General features: G+C 37.4%; 1 protein-coding gene across 2 annotated transcripts in view; it reads left to right on the top strand.

The window, feature by feature from the left end:
- Nucleotides 1-24,216, top strand: part of CUL1 (cullin 1) — a 56,223-nt gene extending 32,007 nt beyond the window's left edge. For both annotated transcript variants that reach the window (XM_082314932.1, XM_082314933.1), the window contains 17 exons: nucleotides 403-493; nucleotides 1,187-1,350; nucleotides 5,418-5,580; nucleotides 9,254-9,384; nucleotides 12,377-12,484; nucleotides 12,577-12,683; nucleotides 13,862-13,910; nucleotides 14,462-14,593; nucleotides 15,161-15,278; nucleotides 16,281-16,357; nucleotides 17,131-17,262; nucleotides 18,546-18,638; nucleotides 19,959-20,006; nucleotides 20,100-20,182; nucleotides 21,688-21,793; nucleotides 22,658-22,771; nucleotides 23,669-24,216. In XM_082314932.1, coding sequence (XP_082171058.1) covers nucleotides 403-493; nucleotides 1,187-1,350; nucleotides 5,418-5,580; nucleotides 9,254-9,384; nucleotides 12,377-12,484; nucleotides 12,577-12,683; nucleotides 13,862-13,910; nucleotides 14,462-14,593; nucleotides 15,161-15,278; nucleotides 16,281-16,357; nucleotides 17,131-17,262; nucleotides 18,546-18,638; nucleotides 19,959-20,006; nucleotides 20,100-20,182; nucleotides 21,688-21,793; nucleotides 22,658-22,771; nucleotides 23,669-23,749 — 1,797 coding nt within the window. In that variant the 3' untranslated portion in view covers nucleotides 23,750-24,216. The remainder of the gene's footprint in view (nucleotides 1-402; nucleotides 494-1,186; nucleotides 1,351-5,417; nucleotides 5,581-9,253; nucleotides 9,385-12,376; nucleotides 12,485-12,576; nucleotides 12,684-13,861; nucleotides 13,911-14,461; nucleotides 14,594-15,160; nucleotides 15,279-16,280; nucleotides 16,358-17,130; nucleotides 17,263-18,545; nucleotides 18,639-19,958; nucleotides 20,007-20,099; nucleotides 20,183-21,687; nucleotides 21,794-22,657; nucleotides 22,772-23,668) is intronic.
- The last annotated feature ends 1,275 nt before the right edge of the window (nucleotides 24,217-25,491 follow it).

Genomic DNA, 25,491 nt, shown 5'->3' with positions numbered 1-25,491 from the left:
GTAGTTGCAACATGTTACTTATTGGCATAAGCCAATAGCTTTCTTTGTGTAAAGTACAGGTGGTTAGTTCAGCTCTTACTGCAAAATTTTCTTGTATTTCAGGTGTAAAACAAACAGAAGTTTGGTTTAGAAGGTGCTTTTTGAAATAAATAAATAAATAAACCCCAAGCATTTTCATACCCTGTTACAGCACACCACTAATTGGACTGTAATTACGTTGTAGAACTTAAAGGTGTAGCGTACTCTGTGATGTCTGTAGGAATTTTATATGTTTAGGTGTCCTTCAATTTTGTTCTCGAGAGGCTTGACTTGTCTTGCATATAGGAATAGACTCCTGATTAAATACTGTGCTTGACCTACCAGCTGCTTTCTCTGCTTGACTTCTAATCTCTGTTTTCAAAGGTAACAAATGCTGTGTTGAAATTGATTGAAAAGGAAAGGAATGGTGAAACTATCAATACAAGGCTGATCAGTGGAGTTGTACAATCTTATGGTAAATGAGATTTCTTTAAGGTTTTATTACTTTCTTAAAAATAAATAAATATATATCCCCTATCAGAGCCCAGAAGTAGCATCCCACCTTCTTGGATGTCCAGTACAGTTTTTTTACAGTAAAATAAAAGCAGTTATATATTGTTTAACTTCATGTTTGTAGAGACACTTGACACAACTACAATTGATTATACTGTATTTGTAAAGCTTGGAAGTGCAACTGATAGACAAGAGTGTTCATTGTTTACGAATCAGTTATTTAGGAGCTAAATCTGGAAGGGAGGAAGCATAGTGGCTTACAAAGTGGAGTGGGGTTGTTTTTCCTCATTTGCATGAAATTGAGTGTGCCATGCAGATTAATGACCAGTTTCATTAATAAAAAAAACATATATGCATATAACCTGGAACTTGTAAGAGGAAAAAAATAGAGGGGCAATTTGAACTAGCTTTTCAGGTAGTGAAGTTTTCCAGATCCTGTCATCCATTTTGTAATGTATCAAAAGTGCAGTTTACATGCGTAATGTCTTGTGCTGCTTGTTTTTTAAATGCAAAATAAATGTATACTTTTAAAAAGTGGTGCTGATACTGTTCCAATTGACTACCTTCATGCAAGTTAGAAAGAGGGTACATGTTTATTTGCAAGAGACCACTTCTTAAAAGACAATTTTGTCATTACTCGCTCTTTTTTTTGTAGTGGAGCTGGGGCTGAATGAAGATGATGCATTTGCAAAAGGACCTACACTAACTGTCTATAAAGAATCCTTTGAGTCTCAGTTTCTTGCTGATACAGAGAGATTTTATACACGAGAAAGTACTGAATTCTTGCAGCAAAACCCAGTCACAGAGTACATGAAGAAGGTAAGTTATTTAATAAGCTTTGTGATTATTTTCTGGATACAGATTTTTTTTTTTTAGAGGTAAAGTAATATATATTCTTGGCTTTTATTATGAGTTTCTTAAAATGCTGATTATTTTACAGAAACAGTTAGCTCTTTCCCTGTGGTGATTTGCTTCTATGTTTATCTGGTCTGAAGTTTGTCTCCTTAGTGTATTTCAGTAAGTACAGTGGAAGTTTGAAACTTTCTTAATGGGCAAAACAGAAGAGAATGTTAAAATAAATTCAGATTTTGTTAGACTTCAAGACACCAAAATAGTAATTCTGCTTTAGGCCTACAAGTTTACTATTCCTATACAAGGAACTGTGTGTTGCCACACTTATTGAAATCTTCCTGAGCAGGCTGTCCAAGGAAGTAAATCATTAATTAGCTTTAATTCTTTCAGAATATTTTAATGTAATGAACTCTACACAATACTTCTGATCAACAGAGGCCAGACTTAAATTCTTAGATAGTCTCTGGTTACAGGGATCTCAGAAATGGCAATTAAGAGCAAGCTGGATAAACATTGACTATTTCCAGCCTGGTTATTAGGTCAGTTTTACTGAATGTGATATAGATACGTCATCTTCCATCTTGGACAAGTGCTGCTTTATATATTTTTCTCAGCATGTTTCCTCACCTTTTTTTTTTTTGCTGCTTGTTTTTTCCCTTTCAGTTTAATTAAAAAAAGAGAGCTCTCTGAGTATGTAATATGCAGATACACATCCCTCCCTGCAGTGTCTTTGTGTTTCTTTTGTGTAACTCTTTTTGCCAGAGAAGGCTCCTGTCTGAGTCTAGGCATTAAAGTCAACGATTTACACCCCGCCCCACCCCAAAAAAAGGGGTGGGGGGAGAGTCCTGGAAATAACACAGTGAAATGAATCCTGCTTTTAGTGCATTGGGATAGTTGCCCAGTAGTTCCCAGACCTACCTATGTTTACTTTTATGTTGTTGTTCAATTCATTATTTTTGCTACTTCCCTTTCAATTTCTTGTCTTTACTTTCATCCTAAAATATATGTAAAAGCAGAGTAGGGAAATTTCAGTCATTCATAACCTGAATGACTGGCTCATCCAGGCTTCCTTGGTACAGGACAGTAAAAAGCTGTCTGAAGGTCATTGCTATTTCAAGAACTAGAGATTAGTGGCAAGTAGAAATAACTTATTAGTACCCCAAACAATCTTCAAGACTTCAAAAATCCACAAAAGAGCAACTTGCTTTGCTTGAAGCTGAAAACACATATAAAGCTAGCAGAAGGCAGGGGAAATTTTCAGCAAGAAAGTGTGTAGCCTTAAATTTCTGCTCAAATTCATATACTAGAGATGTAGACAAGCTATTTGGGCTGTCTTGGCATCTCCTTACAGGTAACGTGCATACCTTGAAATCAAACTGAACAAGAAACTGTTTTCATTACTCATTTCCTGGGATTTAACTGATGAAACTGAAAAAGATGTGTGTTACACTCTACAGTAAATATGATCAGAGCTTGCAAAATGATACAAACTGAAGGATGTGACATAACGGACAGGGGAGACTTAGGGATTGAAGCTAAAAGCTAGTTCACTGGAAAAAAATTGTCTCATCTCTGTAGCCTGCATGCTCTGCTGGAGAGATCAAGAGAGGTCATGCAAGTTTTCAGAACTATTAATTTAAAATTCAGATAGGTTTGTCCTTCAGTTTTATCTTACTTCATTATGTATAAGGAATTCTTAGACGTTTTTTACTTAAACATGACAAGGAAGTTTTGTAAACTTTTTTTTTTTTTTTTTTTTTTTTGGTTTAGGTATTGTAATCTTGCATGCCACTTAAATGTCTGCAACAGAGTAGTACTCCCCATAATTATTACTTGGGTATTGCTAGAATTAGGGTTATTTTCTATTATGTAACATTTTAAATGACACTGATGTGAAAAGCTGCAAGTTGTCCAGCAGTTGCACTGCATAATAGCAGTAAGAAGGTCTTAAAAGTCATCTCTTGGAAGTATGAACTATGAAGAAAGTAATCTGCTATTAGTACACTTACCTGACTTTCTCACTGAAGCACTGCGCATTGAATTCTAATGGGAGATAAAAACAAAAAGAAGGGTCCTGGAGTACCTTAGCGCACAAAAGCACAACATCAGCGTTACCATGATATAGTAGAATTCTGGTTGTTCCTTCCAGAATACTCAGTGAGATCTTAATTAGAATTAGGATATGTGTATGTAGTTATACAGGCAGACTTACTGAGTTTAGAAGAACTGTGAATTTTTCTTCTCAGGCCAGAACTCATGAGTAAAGCTGGCATGGCCTGATGTGCTGTAGGGAAAAAGGTCAGTATTTCTTAAGACTGTCCCTTGAAATGAAGTCTCAAACTGAACTTTTGATCTTTATAGTTAAAACAAGCCAAAGATACTGTTGTGTGAACTTACTATTTTTCCCTTGTTTCTGAAATATGACTTTAAAAGGAAAATGGAATTGTAACACAAAAAGTGAGAGAGTATAAGCAAATTTGAAGTCACAGTGAATGTCTGTTTTCATAAAGGAGCTCAAAGTGAGAACGGACTGTTAATATTAAAAGTGAAGGTCTAAGGATATTTTAAGAAGCAACATTAGAAGTGGCAGAATTTCCTGAACTACAGAAATACAGAATTGGTTAAATGTAAGATAAGTAGTCCTACTAGTCTGATTCCAGCTTCCAGCGTTCATCAGAAAGATTTGCTGCTATTTGCTGTCATTAAGGAAGTCGATTGTTATTCCTTACTGGTAAGAAACTGGCAAGTACTCTGAAGCATGAGCTTATATCCCTTCCCAAACTGCTGATTTTGTTTCCCATATTTTGGCCTGTACTGGTTTAACTCTAGGAGACAGTAACCCAGGTCCATTTCACAAAAGCTAAGTGCAAAATTATTGCAGAAATAAGTGAAGCTAACAGTGGCAGAGATTATTTAAAGCCACCTGTGTGTGATGCAGTATACTTGCAGTGAAATTGTTCTTTTGATATTTTTTTTTTTTGTTGTCCATAATATGATCTTTCGTGCTTAGTCAATATTCTAAAATACTAGGAAGATACATTAATTTCCTTTTCTTGAGGACATTATTAATTTAAATAATTTGGACTGATAAGGGGACATATGCACTTTATCCCTAATAATGTGCTGCGATTACAGATGGCTTGTAAAGTGAATCTTTAAATTCTTGCAAACAAAGTAGAGGTAATTGTTATATAAACAACTTCAGTTTTACATTTTGGCATAAGTACTGTTCCTCAAGTGACATTTAGAATTTTGGTTTGCTGGGAAGATAGGCATATGTAGCATTTCATATGCCAAATTAAATGCTAGGATAATTTCATAGAATCATAGAATCGTTTAGGTTGGAAAAGACCTTTAAGATCATCGAGTCCAACCGTTAACCTAGCACTGCCAAGTCCACCACTAAACCATGTCCCTAAGCACCACATCTACCCATCTTTTAAATACCTCCAGGGATGGGGACTCAACCACTTCCCTGGGCAGCCTCTTCCAGGGTCTGATTCAAATGGTTGTAGATTATTGGGAAGATTTTCTGTGAAAGAATGTAGATGAGAACATTCAAATAAATTTGTCATGGGCATACTGTTAAATTGTAGTTTTCTGCCTTTTAGTTTTGTGGAGGCATGAAATATATTCATGTTTGTCTTAAACAAAACTACCTCTGTAGCTGGAGAGCTTGCTGATGCTAAAGCTGCCAGCATCTCATGTCAGCAGCTTTCCCTTTTTCTGACAGCAGATTTCCATCTGTAAACTTCTTATTCAGAAGCAAGGGGAAAACAATCTTGCTGTGATTCTCCCCCCCATTTAAACAGTGTATAACATTATCATCAACATAAACATCACTTCCATATGTATATTATGATCCCCAGAAAAATAACCACTTAATTAGGTGGACCATAACACTGCATTAGGGAGAGGTTTGATTTTTTGATGTTGTTTTCTAGATGAATTTACTAAATAGTCATTTGTTTTCTGCTGTTGGATTTCTGTTCTACCTTCCGTACAGGTTTCATGTTTTTCTCTTTGTTCTGTAGGCTGAAGCTCGCCTTCTTGAGGAACAGCGTAGAGTTCAGGTATATCTCCATGAGAGCACACAAGATGAGTTAGCACGAAAATGTGAGCAAGTACTTATTGAAAAACACCTGGAGATATTTCATACAGAGTTTCAGAATTTGTTGGATGCTGACAAAAATGAAGGTAAGGAGATTCAAACATTGATTTTCGGCTTAGGGCTCCTCCCTGATGATTCGTGAATAATGTAAATTCTGGTGATAGCTAAATGTGATTTGTTCAGGAATTAGATTAAGAGAGAAGATAGACACTAACCTAATTGACGAGCAGCTCTTTATTAAATTGGGATGGCTGAGGATATTGCTTCAAGAAGCCTATTCCAATCCCAAATATTAAGGCAAAACAGCATTAATTTTGTTTTCTCTTAACATGGCTGGAAGAGCTTCAAGAGCACTTGAGCCATCCTTCCAGCAGGAGCTGAACCTCACATGAGAGAGATATGAGACAAAAAGCAGACCAGTAGTCTTACCAGCTCTGTCAGTTGAATCCATGGATCTTTCTGAGTCAGCAGTGAGAATTTTAAAATCCGAGTTGTCTAGAAGTATCTATAGGAAATGTTAAAAGAGGGATAGAAGCAAATAAGGAGCTTCTAAAGTATAGTATAGAAAGTATATAAAGCTGCATATAGAGCACAAGGAAGAGGTGGGAATTATTAATTGATGAGATAATTTTAGCTGCAAAAATGAGTCTTAAGTGCCACTAATGGATCAAGTTTGTACCTTCATAGAGAACACATAGAATAAAGATTTCTTCAGCAGTTCCTCTAAAATAAGTGAAGATTATCAAAGAGTTTTAGATATCTTTAAGGAATTGACAGTTGTATTGGTTTTTATGGGTTTCTCCAGGAGTTAATGCTTAGCATAAAATAACAGTCAAGACTAGGGCCAAATAATTCCTGCGCATCGTGCGTGCATCCAGTGCGTGGTGATAAGGATGAATGATGTTTCTGACTTTTTCCAGTTGGGTAGTTAATTAAATCTATATAGGAAGTCAAGGTAAGGCTCTATAGCTGAAATACTGCTTTTAAGAAAGTGACAGAATTTAAGAGCTATATGATTAAGTTACTGTTGATGATACTGTTTGAGTTGTGAATTGCAGCTATGACTGTCTCTTTATATACCAACCTTGAAAGAGCAACTATGAATAATTGCTGTAATCATCATGTTGATAACTAAGAGATGCTTCAAAATAGAAAAGGGCAATTCGGCATGATTAGTAGGTCAGAAGTTACCTGTTTCAAATGTAAATAGATTTTTATCCTGTATTAGTGTTTGAGAGTCAGATGTTGTTTATGTTTGTAAATAAATGTATTTACTCTGTAATTGGAAGAGATCTTGATTAACTAGTAAAATGACTTTATAAATGTCTTGTGACAATAGAAATAGTAGTAGCACAAACAAGAAAATTTTTCTGGACTCAGGAGGCCTTCCCAGGCTTTTCTTGCTTTTCTTTTTTTCCCCCTTGCTTCGTCAAGCTCATGGGTTATGTGAGCCTTTAATACAGTCACTTACCATAGTGATGCAATTTCATAAGTTTGTTGGGGTAAAAAAGGAAAAGAAGTACCTTGTTTCTTGGGCACCATCTTGTTATATGTCTTTGGTTTTACTTTCATTTGGGTGATTTCTAAGATTAATTAGGCATTTTAAAATGCCTGATTTTTTTTTTTTTTTCCAAAATATTTTCTTTTTTCTTATCAAGCTTCACTTGTGCAAATTACAGTAGTTCCCTGGCCCTTTTTAAGTTTCATGAAGTCTCAAGATTAGAAACGTATATTTTGAAAGATTTTTTGGGAATTCATTCTTTAATCACTATAATCAGTTCACTCTCAAATTTGTAATATGCTAAAATAGCCTATTGTAGACTGTCCTAAACTTATAATAAAATCTTGCTCTTGATTAAAATCTTGATTGCTTTGCTCTTGAAAGTACACTGGTTTTGAGGTCCTCCCATGCGAGGTATGTTAAGCATATCGTGTTACAGGCCACTCCTGTTGGTGCTCTGTAATGTTTCAATCTCATTGTACAACTAGTTATAAAAGTTGTGGGGCATATTTGTCATGTGTTACCTGTTCACATCAGTACGATACCTATAGGAAATAATTATGTTTATTGGGAGCAGGCTGTAATGATTTAGGTGGAGTTACCATTTAAATCTTCTTTGAGGATTTGTAGCATCTCTTCCATATTTCACCAAATACAGACATCCTGATAGACCAACCTGTGAACCCTTATTCGTGGGTAGGTGTAGCAGCAGCTTACTGTATCTATGCATGGCATTACTTTCCTACTTTTTTCCTAAAATTCTGTAGGTAAAAAAACCAGCGTTCTTATTTTGTTATGAACGTTTAACATCGAGTTGCAAATGTGGTTTTCAGAGAGAAAAAAATGTTTGCTTTTCAAATCCAAAAGTTTAAGCTTGCCGAAGGTCTAAGGAATGGAAAGCATTATATGGAAACAGGTCTGAATAGAGGTGCCATCGCTTCAGTATTAAAGGCATCAAGTTCTGTGTGTTGTATTTCAGACTTCAGTAGCATTACGGCTGCTTGATTGCTCTGTTTTATTTCATCTGATAATCCTCAGGTGGTAATAAATTGCTCGTAAGCCCTTCAGAGAAGTCCTTAAACTTTAGAAGTGCTAGATGCAGTTGACAAAAGCTTGAGATGGATTCAACCAGGTGAAATATCCTTATTAGTTCCAGTAACTAATTTGGTGGTTTCCTGTTTCACTTGAGTGCCTGTTCAGTGAGGGCAAGATTGCAAGAGGTAACTATTGGGTTTGTGTACCTGGTTTATGGCCATGTTAAAGTTTTTGTTTTTGTTTTTGTTTTTTTTTTTCTTAAAGAGTTTTGCACTCAGAAAGTACAAAGCATCTGCCCTGTTGAAAATGAATAATAAAACCAAAACCCACTTCAGTATTAGACCTTCCAAAATTACTAATTGATGAGATTTTAATATGTAACTTTAACATATGTGAGATGACTTCCAATTTATTTTTACCTTTGTTAGTTTTGTTCCATGGTAATGCTTTTCAGAACCTTTTCTTTCCTTGAGATAAAATTATTTCTACTGATAATCAGTTACTTAAACATTTTTTTAAGAGATGGCTTTATTGACAGTGCTTTATTGGAGGAAATTTGGTTTATAATGTTTCAGTTTGTCTGTAAGGTGGTATCACTAAGTCACATTTTGCCTTAAATCTGCAACCATTACCACTGATGCTGCCCCAAGTAGAAGTGTTAATGTACAAAAGGCTACAGGTGGTGTTGGATCTCTGAGAACTGTCCAAATAGAAGCAGAATAAGATTTACAGGACAGCGGTCAGCTGGAGAATGTTGTACACTTAGCACAGCCAGCAGTAACACTAATGACAGTCCTAAGTCATGGTCACACTTCAAGACTTCATCTAAATAAGAGGGTTCTAACTCCATTTTCAAGTCATTGCGCTTATTTAATTTTATGAAAACTAGAAATCGGAAGTAAATATAGTTCTATAATTTAAGTCAGTATTTTTCTTGAGATTTATGTAGTGTTGTGAGGGTAAAACAGATCTTAAAGACAAAACAACCTGTTAAATATTAACTAGTCTTAGCTTTCCAGGTAAGTGCAAAGATTTGCTATACTATATACTTTTTTGCTGTAGTTTTTTCTGGCTTTTTACAGGAGCAATTACCTGTATATTTTTTTTGTTGATGACAGATGTTTAACTCCTATTGGCAGCTTGTAAATGAGAAATTGGAGTCATAGCTAGTACAAATGGGAGATGGTGGCTTTCCTTTTTTTTTTTTTTTTTTTTTTTTCCAGACTTGGGACGCATGTATAACCTTGTATCTCGAATCCAGGATGGCCTTGGAGAGCTGAAAAAACTTTTAGAAACCCACATTCATAATCAAGGTCTAGCTGCAATTGAGAAATGTGGAGAAGCTGCTCTAAATGCAAGTATCCATCAAAATAAGTCTGTGTGTGGTTCCTGCCAGTTTTACATTGGAGGAGGGTGAATGCTTCCTCATATAATTTCCAGTTTGCTTATGTTTTCTCTCTCACTGATTTAATTTGTGAAGACTAGGCAATTCTCAAATGTTGACAGTAGGTTTAGAACAACAGTCACATCACTGTGTTACTACTCTTTGAGCTTTGGAGGCTTTTTTGTTTGTTTGTTGATTTGGGGTTTTTTTCCTTCTGAGTTTTTACTCTTTGTCAGGATTTCATGCTGCTTGGAAAGCTGGCTGTGCAAGTACAACATCCTACAGTTACAATTACACGTCAAAGTCCACTATATCAAGAAGCGTTATCCTCCAGTGGACTGTATTTTATTTCGTCTTATAGACTTCTGACTTGGATGGGACTGTGTGGAGAAGTCTCTGTTGGTTTTAGTTTTTTGGTGAATGTCTTTATTCTATTTGGAAAAGCATGAGAAATGTAAGAGGAAGAGATAACCAAAATGGTTGGAGAGGTCACAATATAAGGAGCAGGTCAGGTCTTCTGCAACACTGTGGTGGTTTAGCCATATAATTGGCTTTCTTGATTTTATCCCATAATTGTAATTTCAGACTTCATTTTGTATTGATTAGGGTTGAATCTCAGCAACATGAAGTTGTTAAAGCCTTTGCTGACCTTTTTGTCTATAGACAATATGAGATTTTTCTAGCAAAAAAAAAAAAAATAGAATGAAACATTGCACAAAGCAAAATTAGGATAGAATATGGATTCTGGTAAATTTTATTTAATTTATTTAATTTTATTTATTATTATTGATGGGCTTTAACTTTGATTTTTGACAGAGTTCATTTTAACTTGTTATTGGCCTCAGATATTCCTGAAATAGCTTTGTACTAGTAATCATTAAAGCAGTAATCTGTAATGACTGCATGGACAACAGTAAAAATTTTATTTTTAGCACAGATTGAAATGTTTTACATGTGTGTAGTGTCTGTTGTTCACTTACTATAGTTTTAAGTGCGTAGCTTTTCAGCAGTGTTGATCTTTTGTGAATCGTGAAGTTCAGGAATCTTCAGCTTCATTTGTAGACGTAACCTTAAATTTTGAAATCAGATGTGCTCTGTGGTTGACACACCCCCCTAGTGGTCATCACTCTTGAGTTTCTTTGTACTTAGGCCTTGAAGAAGTTCTTTCTCCAGGAATTAGTTCAGCTTTGAGAGAGGGGAAGCCTGAGATTTGTATGTATTAGTTCTTTTGACTCCAAGCATTTACAAAACTCTTCCTGATCACAACGCTTTTTCCTGTTTCTTCATCTTTCTCTTTTGTTCCTTTTCTTTTTCCATGTGTTTGTTCTTCATTTTCATAACAGTATCTCTGTCTGTCTCCCTTGGGAACCATCTTGCCTCTTCTTCTGGCATCCTTCACACCACTCTCTTGCTTTTCATCATTGTGTTATTAGCCCTCTATCACACTTAGGTAGGATTGATTCTGCCTAACTTCATTTATCTGTACTGTGTCTAAACAGGTAGTCAGCTGAGCAAATGCTTCTCAGTTTCTCTGTAGTCAGTGGAGAGAAATAGTCATACCAGCTTGACTCATCTGACCTATTTTAGATTTTTACTGCACTATGAGTTGTGCTCTAGACTCCATTAACTATATTAACGAGACTGCTCTTCAGTCAGAAGATTACTGCTTTTTGTGCCTTTGGTTATTTTTTTTGAGTCCTTGTAATCAGTAGATGCTTTTCTGAATGTCTTTCAAGTCCACTTGAATTTCTTGTCTGGGAGGTTCTCAATAATCTCATTTCTTTATCTCAAGCATGGCATTAGATCGGTGGTCCATGTAGTCTATATCTGTCTGCAGCGGCAACAAGAAATGTTTTTCACGATCCTGATACGACCCTGCCCATCTTTTGCTGTTTGTTGCCAGCATCTAGAACTCTTACAATAGGAATGTTAACAGGAGTACCTCCATGCCCAGTCCTTTTAGTTTTTATTTATGGACCTGTTGTCCGTGAGTTTGTCTAATCTGTTCTTGAACCTACTGATATCTACTTCCAACAACCTCCTGTGGCAGCAGGCTCCAGAAGTCCACTACCTTATATATAAAGATGTTTTTTGCTTTATCTGTCTTAAACTTGTTTCTTATCACTTTCCTCAAGTGCCCCATAGTTATAAAATGTGGCTTTTATTGATCATTCATCTTTTCAGTCATCCTCCTGATTTTGTAAACCTTAGTCGTATGCCCTTTCAAACTTCTCATCTCCAAATTGAAGACTTCTAGCCTTTTTAGTCTGTTGTATAGTAGCTGCCCTATCTGCTTGGTGTTGTAGTTGCCCTTCGCTGTTCCTACTCTGACTCCATTCCATCTTTATTGAGATGCAGAGATCAGTAATTACATATAGGACTCGGTCTGTGAGTGCCTTAAACTTGATGTTTATTGGCATTTGGCTGTCACGGGATGTTGAGCAGGTAATTTTTAAGAACTGTCAGTAATGACTGAGGTCTCTGTACTGACTTGTACCTGTTGGGGATACACCTGTTACGTTCTTACTACAGGTTTATTATGAGGGTTTCTTCTGCCTGTTGAAAACCTGAGGGTTTTCTTCTGTTTGGCAGTTCTTCTTGAACCGCCATTTTATGATTGTCCAGCTCTTGCAGCTCTGATTCGAATTAAGCTTCGGTCTTTGAAAATGCCCTTCTTGGAAATGTTTGCAATGATTGAGTAAATGGTTTTGTCTTCAGTACTATATAATGTAGTACACTCTGCACTCTGGTTGTTGTAAATGAAAGCTTGTGCTAATGTCAGTCGGTCCTGGGCATAGGACCTAAACTAGTCTGGATACTATTTTACCTTTAAAAGATTTTTAATACTTTGTGGACTTTCCCCGTAAAAATTTGCTTAGGCCAGTGAATAGCTCCATTTTGGAGGAAGTAGAAAGCAGAAAGTCAACAGGTTGCAAAAATCAATCATCTCTCTTTATTGCAGGATCCAAAAATGTATGTACAGACAGTGTTGGATGTCCATAAGAAATATAATGCTTTAGTCATGTCTGCATTCAACAATGATGCTGGCTTTGTGGCTGCACTAGACAAAGTAAGTCTATGTAGTGGCATACAGCGAACGCTTTTTGTTTTTCTATTCAGTGTTTTGTTTCCCAAAATTTCACTGTCTTTTGTGATTTATAGGCTTGTGGTCGATTTATAAATAATAATGCAGTGACAAAAATGGCTCAATCATCCAGTAAATCTCCAGAGCTACTGGCACGATACTGTGACTCTTTACTAAAGAAAAGGTACGTCTTCAAAGACAAATTATTATTCCAGGTTGGCTTTTGTTTTAAAAGGTTTTAGCATATGAAGTTTTATATTGTGTCTTCACAAACAGAACTTAATGGTTCAAGAAAAATTAATTATACCAAATTCTGAATACAAAAATTTCAATAGGGCCCTTCCTAAAAATTAAATGGAGTTTACTTTTCTTTTTAAAGAAGAGGGGGGAAATAATAGAAGATCTAAGACCTTTCTTTCCTTATAGGAAACTTAAGTTCTATTTTTTTTAATAAAACAGAAGGGTTTTTTAAGTAAGTTTGTTTGTTTGTTTGTTTGTTTTTCCCCCAAATTTGAGCTGTGTTATGTTGTAAAGAAAAGATGCACATTCCCTTTTTCTGTTAAAACTCTTGCTTGTTTCCTCCTGTTGTTTCCTCTGTATCTTCTTCCATCTGGGCAGAAATTGAGGAGGACAAAAATTGCTTTCTAACCTCTCATGGTTCATAATTTAATTAAGGTATTTGGCTTCAAATGATTCAGCAGCTCACACACTCAGTTGCTATCAGATCGGTTCATACTGGATTGGTGTCAGTTTTGTCACTGGCAACTTTTCTAGCTGTTTTGGGGGAGGAAAAAACCACCACCAAACAACCCAAAACCAGAAGAACTTGCTCACTTTTTCCGTCCCCATCCCCTCCTGCCTTCAGCAAAGGATGTATTTTCCCCCTTTATAAATACTAGCTTTCTGATTTGGGGTACGCCTGATGGACAAGCACGATATGGCAGAAGACAACGTGGTGCTACCTGAGCTCTCACCCAGTCAAGACCCAGCTCTCTGAGCTGTTTTCTTTTCACTGTACTAAGATAAGAAATTAAGATAGCATTTAGCAGCAGAAAAAAAGGTAGGAAGAGAGAGATCTATGTTTAAGCCCACAAATCCTGAGAAATATCAAGCTATCGGGAAGTCCTGAGCAATTCATGGTCCAGGACTTCAACATATTGTTTAAAAATCATGTACTTCAGAATTGCTTACATGTGGAGTAGTGAAGTGTTCGTTTCATTACACTGTTTCCTCTCTAAAGAGTCTTTGATCCCAGAACTACTCAATCTGTGTTCCTTTATTTATGAAATTTCCATGTACATCCATATGTTGTTTTAATTCAGCAGTTTTGGGACTCCTTAAAAATAAACTTTTTAATTGCAGCTCAAAGAATCCAGAAGAAGCAGAATTGGAAGATACACTCAATCAAGTGGTAAGATGTCTATAAATACAGTTCTGTGTAAGCTTTGACGAGTTAGTAATATTCAATTGTCACACAAGTCAGATGAGAGAAAATATTTTATTTTGTACGTTTGATTTCATTACTTAATATTTCAGCTTTTCAGTAATAATTTTCATCTGTGTGGCTTGTTGGTTGTATTTTTTTTTAATTTAAAAAACAAAAAAACCCAACCCTTTACAGCAGATTTAAAGTGGCTAAATGGAATTTATGCTTTTACTTCATTTTTATATACACATATAATATAAATAATTTCTACAATATATTTTTGTGTAATTACATATATGTACTACATATTTATTCATATATAAGGCTGTACATGTGGAATATACAGTTAACGTGTTTAAAATAGTATCCACATTTAAAACAAACGAACACAACCACCCCCCAAACAAAAAAAACCCCTGCCCTTAAAAACTTAAGTGCAAATGAAGTAGCTACTGCTACAGCTTTTTCAAGACAAATGCTTAAATAGTTTTTTTTTTTTTTTTTTTTTCCCTTAAAAATTATCCTGGCTTTTCCAGATGGTTGTCTTCAAGTACATTGAGGATAAGGATGTGTTTCAAAAATTCTATGCTAAAATGCTGGCAAAAAGACTTGTACATCAGAACAGTGCTAGTGATGATGCTGAGGCAAGCATGATCTCTAAACTAAAAGTAAGTATTCCATGACTGTCCCATGATCTACCGTATTGCAGATCTTTAGACTGCCTTGGAAAGCATTGATGTATGTCCTTTCATTTAATTGTTTTAAGTACAATAGAAAAATACACAACCTAGGTCTTTTTTTGTCTTTTTTTTTTTTTTTTTTATTTTAAACCTCCTAGGAGCTTGTAGAGCATGTCTGTCTAATGGAGTTAAGATGGATTTAAGCTTAATTATTCTTACCCAAATGAATGACATGGATGTAATTATCCAAGGGAATGACTGCTGAAAAGTTGCTTAATTTCATTAACCCTTGTTCATTCAGGGTCAAGCAAAATATGATCTAATAACTCTTAGTAGTCTGTTTCTTTGTGTGTTTTGTTTCATTTTTAAACAAAATTTTCTTCAGTTTTTGATGACAGTTAAAGAGCACATCTAGTTGGGATCAATACTTTGAGTAAGGGAAATACTGAACTTTATACATCTTCTTTTAAGAAAATAGGCTCTGATACTCTTTCGTTCTCATTCTCCAATGTCAAAAACGTGTCTTGCTGACCTATTTGTGCTTTTAAAATACAGCAAGCTTGTGGTTTTGAGTATACCTCCAAGCTGCAGCGGATGTTCCAAGATATTGGTGTAAGCAAGGACTTGAATGAGCAATTTAAAAAGCACCTGACCAATTCAGAACCGTTAGATTGTAAGTAATACATTTACCTAAGTTACTGTTCAGTAGTTTAGCTTCCTCTTATTTCTACAGAGATAACTATATGAGGGAAATATTTGATTTAGACATCATACCCCCCGAAGTTAGAGTTAGATTTATTTTGACCAAGATAGCTAAGATTTTTTTAATTAGTCTTTTAGATCTGTACTTTGTCTTCTAATGGGACTTTATGTCTTCTGTCATGGGTAGCCTCCTCCTGATTTTGCAGATCGTGTTTTTAGGTATGTAATTAAATTAAGCTGAATCCTGTCGTTTTGGGTTTTTTTTTTGTTTTGGTTTTTGCCTTTTTTTTTATTGGAAAGATGTTTTTCTTTAAACAATTTTGATTTTGAGCACAACATGGCTTCAGCTTATACTTGTGTAAAAGTATTAAGGAAAAAAGGACGTTGTGTTTTAGGTTGTTAGACAGCCCTATCACTGTTTTATAAAGAAATATTTTTTTTCGTTGAAGCACATTGAAACAAATTCTTTTAAGAATTGATAATTAGTTGTTGGGTTACATTTAGAGTTGTTTACTGTCAGGCTTAAATTTCACTTAGTTTTTGTATTATTCTTACTAACTTGTCCAAAATGCCTGACAAGTATAAATGTGAAATGTTGGAGTTGTGTACTGTGGAGCGATGAGTTTTAGTTACACATAAAAATGAATGCTTACGACTTTTACATTTGCATGTTGAAAGAGAAATCTGTTGTGGGGGTAGAAACAGGGTAATAACTTCTACAAATGAGAGAAAACTGAGTGACTGTACCAGTAAATGTAAAGCTCTCCAACTGCAGCAACACCGTAGATGAATTCCTTTGTTTTATGGTCTGAATAAAAAACCAAAATATTTATTGCTTAATGTTTTTTCACCATGTTAGTTTGAGCAAAAGGCAGAACCATTTCTTGTCGGTGTTAGAACTGGGACCGCGTGTTTGACGAGGGGGTGGGAGCAGGGAGGATAAAGCCGCTCAGCCTCTTCACCTCTCTTCCAGTGGATTTCAGCATCCAGGTGCTGAGTTCTGGATCGTGGCCGTTCCAGCAGTCCTGCACGTTTGCTCTGCCCTCTGAGGTGAGGCGCTTGCGCTTGCTTCATCCAAACGTGGAATGATCACGCCAGAAATTTGTTTTGCAAGGCTGGTGTCTCCTCCTGTTTTGTTGTGTGTCGGAGAGGACTGGAGGTGTTTCTGGTGTTCGCTTATTTGGCTGGAGGATATTTGGAACAGGATAAGTGAGTAAGGTAGTAGGAGGGAACTGTGTGAAAAATAGAACTGTTGGAGAAAACAGTTCTGGAAAGACCCAGGTTAATGAATCTTTCTTCAAAACATTCAATAGTAACTAAAGCAAATCTTTGTTAGTGTATTTTTCTGTGTATACTTTTATTTAAGAAAGTTTTTCTTGCCGTTGCTTCGGCTCCATCCAGTAAAATCTTTAGATATTATAATCATTCATTTTCTGTTGAGTGCTTATCCAGAATAGACAAGACATGAATGCTTAACGTGAGAAATAAGTTTAGCTGCTGTTACCTGGAGGATGAAGGTGGTTAAAAGAAATCACCTTTCTAGCATTGCTTAATGTATCATAAAAGGAAGAATGGAACTTAAATGCATGTTCAGGTTTGTATTGTTAATGGTACTTTAAAGGGGAAACTCATAACAAAGGGAAATTTTCATCCAGTCTGACAAATTTGAATACCTTGGATTTCTGTTTGTCTTATTCGGACAACATGGCAGTCAAGGGTGATCAGATCTGATTCTCCTTTGTTGGTTCCAGAGCGTGTTCTAGTAATGGTAAATGAAGGTAAATAATATTCTTAATTTATTTATTGTTGTTGTTTTTATACAGTTAGAACGGAGCTATCAGAGATTTACTGCGTTTTATGCCAGTCGCCATAGCGGAAGAAAACTAACGTGGTTGTATCAGCTGTCCAAAGGGGAGTTGGTTACGAACTGTTTCAAAAATAGATACACGTTACAGGTAAGGATAACGTCATGCCAATAGCATCACGTGGTGATGCTTGCATTCAGAGGACTGGATGCAGCTGCTCATTTAAAAGGCATGCATTCACACTCTGCTCCACTGCTCTTACATTATCTGGATGAGCTGCTCAGCCTCTTTACTCCTCATCTGGAGATAATTGCTTTTCCTTACTTTAAAGGACCATTGCGCAGATAAATGTGTTTAAAACGGTGAAGTGTGTAGATGCTGAAGTAGTGAAGTTCATGTGAACACCTGTGCCCGCACACAAACTAATTTTAATAGATAATACAGTGAATTGAGCTGTATTTTATTTGTATGTCAAAATAGTCATTAACAGTATGTAATGTTGTATCACAACATTAAGTGTTTTAAATCATTTAATTCCTTAATTGGGGGTGGGGGTCTATGTTCATATGTATACACACACATATATGTTTAGCTACTATTTACGATGCTTACATGCATTCGTTAGCTTTATTCCTGTGAATAATGCTACTGTCTTTATTTAAAGCAAAGCACAGGTGCAAGACCTGATGGCTACAGATCTGTGTATTAATGAACTGAACATAGATGTTAACCCTCCCCAGATGGTGGCTGGTGTTACGATTAATAGAACCTTTATTATATGTTTATTTACTGTACTGATACTTAAGATCTCTGCTTAAAAGAAAATTGACTTAGAAAAGGGACTACATTACTTGTGGTTTAAACAGGTGTTGAACTGCATTGTGTGAGACAACTTCAACCTCTTTGCCTAAGGTCTCCTGCTGCTTATGCTTTCCTGTCTGCTTTCTCTCGAAAAGTAGACAGAGGAGGGGAATTCACAACAGTGAGAAGAAACAAGATAATCTCGGACTTTGAACATGTCATCAACATACGTTAACCCTGCGGTGATAGACGTGAATAAGCTGCTGATAGCTGCCTTGTTTATAAATTTGGTTTCAATATTTTGCTGGAGTTGGGAGGATGAATTCGGTAGTCTGTGTAGGTTTTAATGAAGATTAAATGGGTAAGCGTCAGGGAGCGACACAGGAAAATAAAATTATATTAGCAAGTAGAAAGATAGGGCTTTGACACCATAATAGAAGATTTGATGAAGTGCCTGCAGCTAGTTAAATGGTCATAATCTTGGGGTTGATGTTTAGATAATGCTGGAAGGTAGAGGTCTGGTTGTATAAGTAACATCAGATTTTTCTGTATTGTGTAATGATTAGCGCTAGTTGGCTAATTTTCTGATTTTTCCCCCTCTCCCCTTCATTCTCTTTTTTTGGATCTGTTAGGCATCCACATTCCAGATGGCGATTTTACTGCAGTACAACACAGAAGATGCCTATACTGTGCAGCAGCTGACAGACAGTACTCAAATAAAAATGGTAGTGACTTTGCACGTTTTACCACACTCTTGTGAACAAGTCTTTTGGTCTTCAGGGCTCTTCCTGCTATCGTAAGAAATTAGGATTAGGCATGCTTGAAGCCAGAGTCGGTTTCTGTGCTAAAGGAGACAGATGTGCTCTATTCTTGGTCAATTTAATTTCCTGGTTTACTTTCCTGTCATCATAACTGCCTAGTATTCTGATGAATCTGAGTGTGTATATACTCCTGTTCATGACTAGAGTGAATCGTCTAGCTTCCTGCTGATACTAAGTTTTCAGTGTTTCACTACGTACATTTTAATATTAAAAGACAACGTTCTAGGAAAAAACAGCACTTTCCCTAAATCCCTGAACGGATCTGCGCGTCCGTTCTTTACATCTCAAGGCTTATATACGTGAACATAGTAAAATCTGCCGTTTCATTGGCTTACTCTCTCTTGTGGAAAAAGTTCCCGCCTTTTCTTTCCAAGTAGACTTTATGGCCTATAGTTTATATGGCATCTGTGTCCTTTACTGGTAGGTTTGAATCAAGCCTGCTGGGACTTCTGGAAAGTTAGGCAATTCCTAGTCAGTGAGATCTTTACTTTTAGAAATGCATCTCTAGAAAGTTACTGCTGATGATGGTTGACAGTAAACCCAGAAGTCTTAGGGGGCTGCCGTTGATTGTTGATGCTTGTTTGCCGATATAGATATATATTTATTTATGTAAAATAAATATTTGGCCCAAATTATGGTTGGACCAGAATAAAACTCTTTATACAGCTGAAAACTAACTGCATGAAACCCAGATTTCCACTGTGGTGGAATAGCAGCTTTGCAAACCTGCACAGAACATTGACAGTAGTGTAGCCATCTGGTGACTGACCAGCGACAGTAACCAGAACAGATCCCTGGTGTAAGCGAGAAAAGAAAAAATACGTTAATCGGAAAGCAGAGGGTACTTGCTTTCTGCAGTTTAAGCTTGCCATGGTATCTATATTTGCATGGTTTGGGAAAAATTAGTTCTTACGCTTACAAATCTGCTTGCAAAATAGCTCCTAAAACAGCAACTGGAAAGATCTGTTGTTTGGAATTAGTCTTTCTAAAAAATTTGATGTTATTTGACTGACCGCAAGGGGAATATGTCCTAACACCCAAAAAGGGCCGTATTAGGTTTTATTTCTGTGAACTACATTTTTACTGCTTTCCCCCCCCCCCTCATTTTGCAGTGTTCTGCACTCACTAGTTGTTAGTCTAAATATGTGTATTCCTGTTGAAGTATTTTAAGTTAGAGAAAGGTGCTGTCTGTCTGCGCTGATAATATTTTCTGTAATTTTGTAGGATATCTTGGCACAAGTTCTACAGATACTGTTGAAATCAAAATTGCTCGTAAGTACTCTTGCTCTTTTATGACCTGCTTAACATTCAGCAAAATGTGTTAATGAATATTGAGTTATTTGTTTATTTTATTTATTCTTGCAGGTTTTGGAAGATGAAAATGCAAATGTTGATGAGGTGGAGTTAAAACCGGATACCTTAATAAAACTGTATCTTGGTTATAAAAAGTAAGGAAAAACTTCAGCAGCGTATATCACTTGTGTATAATGGGTAGCATCCTCCTTCTTTGCTTTCAAAATACGGGTAAAACCTAATACACCTGGGATGAAAGCTCCAGAGTTCAAGTGCCAATTCAAATATAGATCCAACGTGCACCAGCTTGAAAGGAGAGGGTTGGCTAGTAAGGGGGGTGGGTACGATTTCATCTGTCTGACTTGGACTTTGTCATAAAGTCTGTCAAGGCCTGGACATATTTTCAGATGTCCTTTTTGTTCCTTGATTCTTGCCTAATTCTTGTATAATTTATTTCTGGTAAGAAATCGTGCTGGTTTTTACCGAGGTGCATGACTTGCGTGCACTCAGCAAAATACACTATATTTTATAAGGTTCCAGTAGTGTACAGTGACCAGCAAAGGTCAAAGTCTTAAATGTTCATCCACGAAAGATAACATGAGAAGATCAGCAGGCTCGTTTTAGAACTTCAGAGCGTACAGTGATTTGAAAACTTAATAAACATGACTTTCAGTAGTTTTTATTACCTACTTTACCCAGCGTTGCTTCCAACGTTCGTATATTTTAAGCTGTTCGCAGTACTGTGGTGACTTTTTATCATGCTTACTAGAGCATAGACGTAAACACACACAAATTCAGTGAGGAGTTCAGTACTTCCTGAAGATAAGATCTCAAGCGAGAGAAACATTTTAAAACCTTCCCTTGTACCTCACTCTTTATCTGCTTTCTTCCCTCCTTGACCAATAATTAAAGGTTTGGGAATTCAGTTACATTAATGCAGTGTTGGGAACAGCTCAGCGTTGCTGCGCTGTGCGGCTCGGTGGTTCCCAATTTATGCTGCACAAGACTATGCTAAATCACTAACAGCTCCCCTCTGAGCTGAGCGCTGCCCTGCGCTCCCCGCTGCCCTGGCGCCGAGGCTCCTTCCCCGCTTGGGGCGCAGCGCCTTGTGCCGTGGGCTCACCCTGGCACGACCGCGGCCACTGAGGAGCACGTAAAAGCAGAATTCAGTTTTACAGAACAGATGGATTTTTCCCACATAATGGTCAGACTCCAACCTGTAAATCTAAGTGGTGAATCTGTTTCCCCTGACTTTCGTTGTCCCCTTCACTGACTGGAACCTTCTTGCTAAACATAGAAATCTTTCAAATGTAGTGTGACATATTGAGCTAATTTGACCTAACAGATCACTAGGTTGGATTCAGTACACTGTGAAATACACGAACAACCACCAAAACGGTATTTTGGGTTTTTTTGGTTGGTTGTAGTTTTTTGGGTTTTATTTACTTCTTTAAACTTGAATAAGATTGTCTAAAATTTCAGACAGAAGTGCCCAAGTCCCCTTTTGTTGTAAAGTAATTGTGGTGGTGTGGCTGTTATTTTAGAGCTGGGTTTTGTTTGGGTTTTTTGGGTTTGATTTTTTTTGTTTGTTTGTTTGTTTGTTTGATTGGGTTTTTTTAAACGGGCTAATTGTTTTATTAACTTCTGTTTTTCTTCACAGCAAAAAATTAAGGGTAAACATTAATGTGCCAATGAAGACTGAACAGAAGCAGGAGCAAGAAACTACACACAAAAATATAGAGGAAGATAGGAAACTACTGATTCAGGTGACTTGTATTGCGGATTGCTGCCATGCTATGAACTTCAAATTACACCTTTGTAATCCTTTATTGAAGCTTACTGTGGTTTTTTTGGTTTTGTTTGTCTTTTTAAAATTTTTATTAAAAGACAATGTGCCATTGCAGTGCGTTGTGTTGGAGCTGAAAGTAAATTTTCAATACTCTTAAAGGCGATATAAGTCTGTAATAGGAAATGTAGAAGGGCGTGATAGGACACCGTTCTTCACATTTATTCTAACATGACGTTGACGAGCGTTCGGGTTCCACGGATGCAGGCGCTCATGAGACCTCTGTCCTTGGTGAAAACCAGTAATAATAGGTAGTATGAACTTCACAGTGTTTTTGTATCAGATCATTTGGAATCCACTTGAGAAGCAAAGGGCAGGGGAAGGAAATATAAATGTACTACTAAGAGAGTGTCACAGTAAGGTTAATTTATTTATATATATATTTATATTTATTAATTTAATTTATGTATATTTATTTTATTAATTTTTATATATATATATATATATATATATATATAAAAGAAGGCTTTCTCTTACATAAGTAGTTTCTTGTTGCTCTTGGTACCAGTTGGTACTATTGTTACGGCTGATTGTAAGCAGAGTAGTTCTTAAAATTTATGTGTCAAAACCACTTCTGATGACTGTATGCTATGTAGAATCTGAGTTCTTAAAGTCTGCGTGAGTAGGTGACATTTGTAGGCATGCTTCTCCTCATCTGGTACTCAGGTTCGCTGTGATGATGCTTCTGTGCTAGCAGCCGTGATCTGCTAGGGCAGTAAAATGGCTTTATCCAGAAGGACAAGTAGTTTGCTCCTAAGCACACCTTTCCGATTTTGCTGCGCAGGCTGCTATTGTGAGAATCATGAAAATGAGGAAGGTTCTAAAACACCAGCAACTTCTTGGAGAAGTGCTAACACAGCTGTCCTCAAGGTTCAAGCCACGAGTTCCAGTAATTAAGGTATGTGAGAACCGCATCTCCGCGCCTCTGTTCCAGGAGGCGAGGAGGAGATATATATATAGACAGCATACACGCTTCTGAATTAAAAAGGGAAGCTAAGGAGATGGGAGTGGGTAAGGACAGATTTTTGGAGTTGTAAATAAGTAGGAAGTATTTTAACCAGAAATACCGTATTTCTTTTATGGTAACATGCATGTTTCGTACTGTGGGCAGTGGTAAAACAGTAGCTTGATTGCATCTTTTCACATCAGTGCCGGCTGACGGCAGCCTCCGCTGCGGGCTTGCCTCTTGTTCCTGCTCTCCCGGTGGTGGGAGTACCGCTGCCTGTGGGCCGCCTCAGCAGGGCAGCTTCCTGGGCTCTTCCAGAATGAGAGTGGTGGGGAGGGGGGCGTTAGAGTTGTTTGTTGCCCTCAGTTTGTTCAGTTGTCCCACCGATGGTTTTTACACCCACAACCAAGGGGCGGTGGGGCAAAAAACAGGCAGGGGAGAGCGGTTGCGTGAACTGGCACCGATGCTGCGAGAGACGCAGCGGGTCAAGTCGTGCGACAGGCAGCTGGGTACTGCAGCTGCCGCCTGTAGTCGCGTTACAGTAAGCGCTCCGCATCGTGGTTTAACTCTGTATTTGCTGTCTCACTATGAAGTTGCTCAGCATACTGATGATCAGTTGATCTTCCAGTCACTACCCTGGAATGGCATCAAGTAAGCGTAATTCGGTTTAGTCCTCTACTTGGACGCGGGCAGAAACGGGAGAGCGAGTTGCCGCGGTTTGTGCCCTTTGCCTCCTCCCGTCCTCCACTTGGCATGAAACGCAACGGCCAAAAGTGTTGGAAGTTTGTAGCGACCACAGAGAGGGCTTTTCTGCCAACGTCCCACCGCTCACATTTGTTTCTCCCACAGAAATGCATCGACATTCTGATTGAGAAGGAGTACTTGGAACGCGTAGATGGTGAGAAGGACACCTACAGCTACTTGGCTTAACATTTTTATTAGCAATTCCTTGACTGTGTGGCACTCGGCAAATAGGTATGTGATGGAAAGAATGAAAGCAACGGAACTTCATAGCAGCCACCCTGCTGCCATTTGGACCTCCCTTTTTAATAACTCCCAGACCAGGACTCCCATCAGCCAGTCTCAGATTTACATCAGAACTGCTCAGGATTGATACATTTCAAGTATGTAAATATGGACACCAATGCCATTTAACCTAATTTAAGAACAGAAAGGAATCAAACCCTTCTCCTTTAAGGGTTGCATGCTACTGCATTTAAATCAATACATTGGCTATATGATAAACAGCTGCCATCACGGGCAGCACTTATAAATGTTGGCAGCACTTTGAGAGCGAGTCTGAATGGACCCACGTGTAATCTGCTATGAAAAACCATTTGTATAGTGTGTTTCATTTTTTAATGTGTGATAAATAAAAAAAAAAAAAATTAAAAGATTTCTGTACAAGTTGCATTTGGTTTTATTGTTTTAAGTTTCATGACTTATCTTTCTAAATGTAAATAAAAGGTATAATGGTTATGAAAGCTACAGAAACTCGTTTTGCTTTTCCTCCTTTTCCCCGTTTTCTGGTGATGTAAGCACGTTTTGTTCTCTGAAGAAATTAATTGTCATCTACCATCAAATGTGCATGTTACTTCCTTTTTTTAAGAGGAAACGGCTGTGCTTTGAGAAGAAAGTTGTGACGATTTCACAAGATAGGCAGAGTAGAAAATACTTAGCATAGATGTGGCAATACTCGGCCATCTGAAATTGGGAGCTGTTTTTAACATTGTTCAGTATGCTATAAAACGCATCGCACTTGCCTAAATACTGCCCTGAATAAATAAGGTTTGGGCTGCCCATTTCTTTGACTAAACCAGAAAAGTGAGTGTGTTCCTAAAGATTAGTTCCCATTAAATGCAACCTGTGATGGTAATTAAAATATTTTTAAGTGTTACTACACGTAGACTGATTGACCAGGCTTCATTCCCTTCTTCTCACAACGGTTTGTGTTCATTATATACATGTGAAACGTTAGCTTTGCACGTGTTACAAGCTAAATGCTACCAGCCTCGCAGGTCTCGGTTTTGGCAATTCATATTTTCTGTTCTTGATGGTGAAAAGCACTCGGCTTCTGCAGCCAAACCCATTTTTTCCCCTTAGAATGTGCGATTTGCTCAGTGTTTGTTCTGGCATGAAGAAAAGGTTTTGTGTTGATACTGTTTTTCTCTGAGGGAAACTAATTTTTTATGGTTACAATTGGGCTTTGACCTACAAAAATGTCAGGGTTTTTTTGGTTTTTTTTTTTAAAAAAGACTCAGCTTGAGTTACGGAGCGATATCAGATTTTTGTAGCAGGATGCAAGAATGGTGGGGTGACAGAGGAGCGGGCTGAGTGACGCTCGCATGCGGAAGGCCAGAAATAACCTGCTCTGAGCTGCCCCTCAAAGCCTAGCCTTAACCCAGCGCTGCTTAAAGCAGCGTTGCTCTGTATACTTTGCGTGCTCTCTCTTGCAGAGCTCTATTTTTAAAACCCATCTGCTGTCGATCCAGCTTCAGGCAAGCCATGCTTTACCCAAGCAGGGAGAGAATAAGTTTTGACTTTGGGGCTTTTTTATTTTTTCCCCTGCGGCGAAGATGAGGGGTCGAAATTCTTAGTTCCGACTCGGGCTGCCACAGAGCGAGGTGGCATCTGCTGCGCTGCAGAGCGCGGAAGCTGGCAGCGCTGCTCTG

This window comes from Platalea leucorodia (assembly GCF_965183815.1).
Source record: "Platalea leucorodia genome assembly, chromosome: 1".
Taxonomy (NCBI): Eukaryota; Metazoa; Chordata; class Aves; order Pelecaniformes; family Threskiornithidae; genus Platalea; species Platalea leucorodia.
Note: the sequence above shows the minus strand (reverse complement) of the source record. Positions and strands in the feature narration are given on the sequence as shown.